The 5,307-nt window shown below is 36.8% G+C and overlaps 1 protein-coding gene across 2 annotated transcripts; it reads left to right on the forward strand.

Annotated features, from left to right (window-relative positions):
* The first annotated feature begins 861 nt into the window (after window positions 1-861).
* LOC108470052 (nuclear transport factor 2-like) lies at window positions 862-5,032 on the forward strand. 2 transcript variants are annotated; one of them, XM_017771233.2, is made up of 10 exons: window positions 862-1,072; window positions 1,487-1,557; window positions 1,643-1,780; window positions 2,407-2,695; window positions 2,774-2,997; window positions 3,111-3,294; window positions 3,427-3,548; window positions 3,632-3,691; window positions 4,034-4,097; window positions 4,462-5,032. In XM_017771233.2, the coding sequence occupies exons 2-10, from the start codon at window positions 1,501-1,503 to the stop codon at window positions 4,731-4,733; spliced, it is 1,410 nt and encodes a 469-aa protein (XP_017626722.2). In that variant the 5' UTR covers window positions 862-1,072; window positions 1,487-1,500; the 3' UTR covers window positions 4,734-5,032. The 2 variants fall into 2 exon arrangements, with proteins under 2 accessions (XP_017626722.2, XP_017626724.2); XM_017771235.2 differs by lacking the exons at window positions 862-1,072; window positions 1,487-1,557; window positions 1,643-1,780 and adding an exon at window positions 1,812-1,940.
* Window positions 5,033-5,307: the final 275 nt, after the last annotated feature.

Raw genomic sequence — 5,307 nt, forward strand, 5'->3', positions numbered from 1 at the left:
CACCGCATACGGTGGCTGGAGGTTTAAAAACCTCGCCTTTCAACGCCGATTAAAGGTATATCCCTTTCCTTTTTATTTTCTACAATATTTACATGTATTTAAAGAGAAAAATAACAATCACCTGATAATTCTTTCTTGACTATCGATTTTTAGTATAAAAAATGAGTTCTTTTTTTTATTGAATCTCCGTGTATCTATCTCTAAAAAATCGTCCTCCTTTACAAATTAGAAAAGGGTTTTTATAGCCCTTCTGCAAACTATTACATTTTTGGGGACGATTTCTTTCCATGTTTGTTTCGTTTCTACTGCTTTTCTTTCTCTTTTTGCAGGTGTTCGCGAGAATGGTGGCGAGTACTCTGGCTTTGATTCGTGCGCCAATCACGGTGCGATTGAAGCTGGCGTTCTGACGATGGGGGTTCTTGGAGCAGTAGCGATTGAAAAAGCGTGTCGTTTGAGATGGTTCTTGTCTGATCTGGAACCTTCCTTTTATGCGCTTGGGTTTCAAACCCTAGGTCTCTTTGCTTTCCGTTAACAAATTGGGCTACTTGGGCCTTGTATGTTTTGGATCTGGGTGTAATGGGTACCGGGTGATAGTATAATTAGGTATGGGTATCTAGTTGTAACCGGTCATAGGGTTTAAGTATTTGGGCTGCTGGGTTATGGTTTGAGGTTTTAAGTATTTGGGCCACAAACACTTGAACTTTTATAAATTAGACTATAATAAATAAACACTTATTTATTACTGTTTTATTTGGTTTAAGGCCCGGGCAAATTTGAGCTATTACATACATCAAACACATTTTATACCTCAAAGGGGAGGCAATTATTTAAATGTAAATTTGAAAATTATAACTTATTATTTTTCCAACTATAAAAGCCAAAAACCCTGTTTCAGCTGAGCCGAGTCATCTCACATTCCTCCCTCAGTCTCGCGCCTCTTCAAGATCCACAAAAACCCTAGAAAGCGCCAAACATCCCATTGGAAAAGGGAGGTCAGTGAAAGGCCATCAACTACCAAAAAACAAAGTTCATATAAATATAAATATTTTGCGATTCAAATCTAAAAGCTCAGGTAAATCCTCATTTCTCAACTATTCTTCGCTTCATTTCTGTTTCTCCATTTCGCTTTTTTTTTTCATTATTTTTGTTGCTTTAACCTCTTATACCAACCATTAACGTTCAGATTTAGGGGAAAAAAAGATGTTGAACTTCTCTCAATAAATAGATACGATTGATTTTAACTCTGAACGAGAAGTTCATTCTGTGGATCTATTAGGTCTGTTTGTTTTCTCTGAAAGAAATTTCCGGGACTTTTTACAGTATATTCGATAGCTCAATACTTTATTTGTTCGGTGTACGTATAACTTGGGATGTATCGTGACTATTTGCGGACTAAAACATATTGTTCCTTTAGGCTTAAATCTTAGTTTGGGTTTTTGGTTTGATTTATGTTAGTGATTTGAATTTGTATTTCGTTGCTTTGTAGGCACCAAATTGGCAATGGCATCTACTGAACAACAAGTCCCATCTGGAATTGCAGCTCCTACGGCTGATGTTGTATGTTGGGTTCCTCTTATTTTATGTTTTAGTAATAAGAATACATATGGAGTTAGGTTTTAATCTATATTGTCGGTGATTTTAGGTGGGTAATGCCTTTGTTCATCAATACTACCTTATATTACACCAATCCCCTGCACTGGTTCACCGATTTTACCATGATAACAGCAAACTCGGTCGCCCTGAAGAAGATGGCGGCATGAGTATCACAACAACCATGCAAGTAAGTTCTCTATGCCTGTCCCTTTCACACAGGGGTTTGGCTTGGGTCAGACTTTTTAAATGAGGGCCTATGTTGTACTTGTACCATCATGTTCATGCTTATTTTCATTCTTTAATACAATGTTGAAGATGGCGGCATGAGTATCACAACAACCATGCAAGTAAGTTCTCTATGCCTGTCCCTTTCACACACGGGTTTGGCTTGGGTCAGACTTTTTAAATGAGGGCCTATGTTGTACGTGTACCATCATGTTCATGCTTATTTTCATTCTTTAATACAATGTTTGTATTGGAAACTATATTTTCTACCCTTTTGAAAGTATGTGCCTTAGTAGATCCAGGTTTACTTAGCTTCTGGTGTGAAAATCTACTCTCTTCATGGATCACTTGTGCAAAAATGAAAGGAAATGTGCCATTATAGTGAAGATCCTGATGCCCAAACTATTTTTCTACAAGTGAAGATTATGTTAAGAGCTTTAAAAAATAAAAAAAAGTTATGATTGATAATTTTTTTTATTTCCAGCCACGAGATGGATTGATATTCATATAAAAACCAGTTATGATACTAATTTTCTTCTACTTTTATACGTTTGAGTTGAAACCATGGTGCTTCATTTTGTGGACCAGGCCATCAATGAGAAGATACTCTCACTTGGTTATGGAGAATTTCTGGCTGAGATAACAACTGTAGATGCACAAGACTCACACAATGGTGGAGTAATTGTTCTTGTGACTGGGCATTTAACTGGAAAGGACAAAGTAAAGCGGAAATTCACTCAGAGTTTCTTTTTGGCACCTCAAGACAAGGGCTATTTTGTTTTAAATGATGTATTTAGATACATTGATGAAGCCAAACATCAAAGTGGAAGCCAGGAACTAGTTAGTAATATTGAAGCTTCTCTTATTACCGAGAATGGTAATTGAAAACCCAGGCCTCCTTAAGAAATACAGAGTTGTAATGATTTCTTCAATTGATGTAGATATTTGTCTGCAGATCCTTCTGCTCCTGAGAATCACATTGTTGAGCAACTGGCTGCAACGCCTGAAGAAGCTAATGGGCCAGAAGTGTATAACCCTTCTGAAAATGGAGATGCTTCTATTGAAGAAGAGGAAGTACCAGTGGCTGAGGTTGTAGATGAAATTCCTGATGATTCGCAAATGTTTGATGATTCCAACTCCAAAATTGAGGAAGTGCCAAAGAAATCATATGCGTCTATTGTACGTAGCACTCTGCTGCATGCTAGGCTTCTAATCTTTCTCAAAATGACCTCTTTAGTGTTTATATTCCCAACTTTAAGGTGATGATTTAGCCTCTTTTGTTATTGTTATAGGTGAAGTTTATGAAGGAGAACGCAGTTCCTTTATCCACCCCTACGCATTCCCTTGTGAAGTCTGCAGTTAAGAGCCATGACCAACCAGGAACTGTGGCACCACCTATTTCTCCGGCCCCAGTGTCTGATGCACAGATATCCAACAACAGTATTACAGAAAATGGGACCAATCAAGATGTGGAAGGTATCAGTTTTTCATCTTTCCTGCACAACTTTCAAAAGAACTCAGGCGGATTATTTGTAATCTGCTTTATTTTGTTCATTTATTTGTTTTTGCTTTGTATATGATTACTTATTTTGTCCGATTGTGTGGCAGCTGAGGGCCCCTCCATTTATGTCAAAGGTCTGCCCCTGCATGCCACACCTAGCATGCTGGAGAACGAGTTTAAGAAGTTTGGACCTATTAAGAACGGTGGTATTCAAGTTCGAAGTCAGAAGGTAGACATCTACCTCATTTTTCAATGCATTAAATGTTCAGTGTCAGTATGTTCAGTTAATATTTTCTTTGTATTTCTCAATAGGGATTCTGTTTTGGTTTTGTGGAGTTTGAACTTGCAAGTTCTGCTCAAAGTGCCATAGAGGTATTTATCTTTTTGTACTTTGCTTTTTCTTTTTATTATTTTCCATCATATTGCATTTGGTTCATATGTACATCTTGTATCATGGCATTTGTTGCAACAGGTTATGTGAATTGTGTTGAATCTTTATTCTTTATTTTTTTTGTCTGTTTATCCTCCTGTAGTTTATATGAAATGCAACTTAATTCATGATTTATATTTGATTTTTGATGTGCATCATGGATGCAATCTTACAAGTTTATATTAATGTCCCAAATGTTTTTCAGCTGCATTTATTAATTTCTTTTGTGCAAAAATTTGCATGATTTTACCTTATTTCTTTTTTTCTTTTGACATTTTTCTCAGGCTTCACCTATAAATATTGGTGGGCGTAATGCAATTGTTGAAGAAAAGCGGTCTACCTCTCGAGGCAAGTTGCTTTTATTTTTAAAATTTCCAAAAATTTAGTGAATAATATTGCATGATTTGGCAAAAGAAGATTGATTGGGTATGAGATTCTCTCACTTGTCATATATGACACTTTATGGTTATTAGAGAATTTGCTAAAAATGAGATTTGGTCATCTCCAATTAGGTGGTTCTTTTAGGTTAACATTCAAGAAGTGTTTCCATCCTACAACATTTGAATATTTGATTGGTGTAGGACTAATGGTTTCAATTCTTGGTTGGATACAAATCGTATTTAATTGAAGAACAAGTTTTTTGATCGGTCCAGATTATAGAATTTAGTCAAAGATATTCTTTTGCATGATATAAGACTGTCTTCATTTACAGGGAACAAAGGACGGTCTTCTGGTTCAGGGGCTGGATACAGAAATGATGGAGCAAGAGGGAGGGTAAACTATGGTGGTGGTGGCAGGGGCTACAGCCGGGGTGAGTTTGGAAACAGGAGCAACAACCGAGGAGGGTATTCCAACCGCAGAGGTGATGGATATCAAAGGGGTGACATGGGGAGTAATGGCGGCAGCCGCATGAACCGCTCTGGTGGACTAGCTGTTAATGCAGCAGCCAAGAACATGGCACCAAGGGTATCTGCCCCTGCTTGAAGACATTAATTTGGAAATTGGTTGGGAGTGATCAAAGATAGTTTTTTGGTATGTAGTGTAGTGATTTATTGACATTGTTGCAATATCATTTAGAAGAAAGCATTGAAAGCTTAGCAGAGGAAATTTGGCTGTGAGATTCATTTAGGGTTTTCGCTTCCTCATTAAGCCCATTTTGTCTTTTGACAATGTAATACTGAAAGGTTTTGGGTGGTCGTGGATTGTAGATTCAATTCTTGTTTGTTCACCATACAATTTAGTGTTTTAGGCTTCTGGATAGGGAGCATTCTATTTTGGGAAAATCTACCTTTTATCATGGTTTTTTGCCTTTGTTGTAGTCTCAAACTTACATAGTTTGGATTTGGTTTAGTGCCGAATATGATGTGGTCTTGTCTTGGATATGAATGTTAAAAATAAGTGAGGTAATACAAGCCCCAAGTCTAAGGTTGGGGTTGGGTTAATTGCCAAGGCAAGTTATAATTCATGCTAGAATGAATTGTTTATATTTTCCTTTCCTTTTCAATAATGCAACCGATATTTTTATATTCAAACTTAATTATGAAAGTGTTTTAATATT

Source organism: Gossypium arboreum, chromosome 8 (genome assembly GCF_025698485.1).
Source record: "Gossypium arboreum isolate Shixiya-1 chromosome 8, ASM2569848v2, whole genome shotgun sequence".
Classification (NCBI taxonomy): domain Eukaryota; kingdom Viridiplantae; phylum Streptophyta; class Magnoliopsida; order Malvales; family Malvaceae; genus Gossypium; species Gossypium arboreum.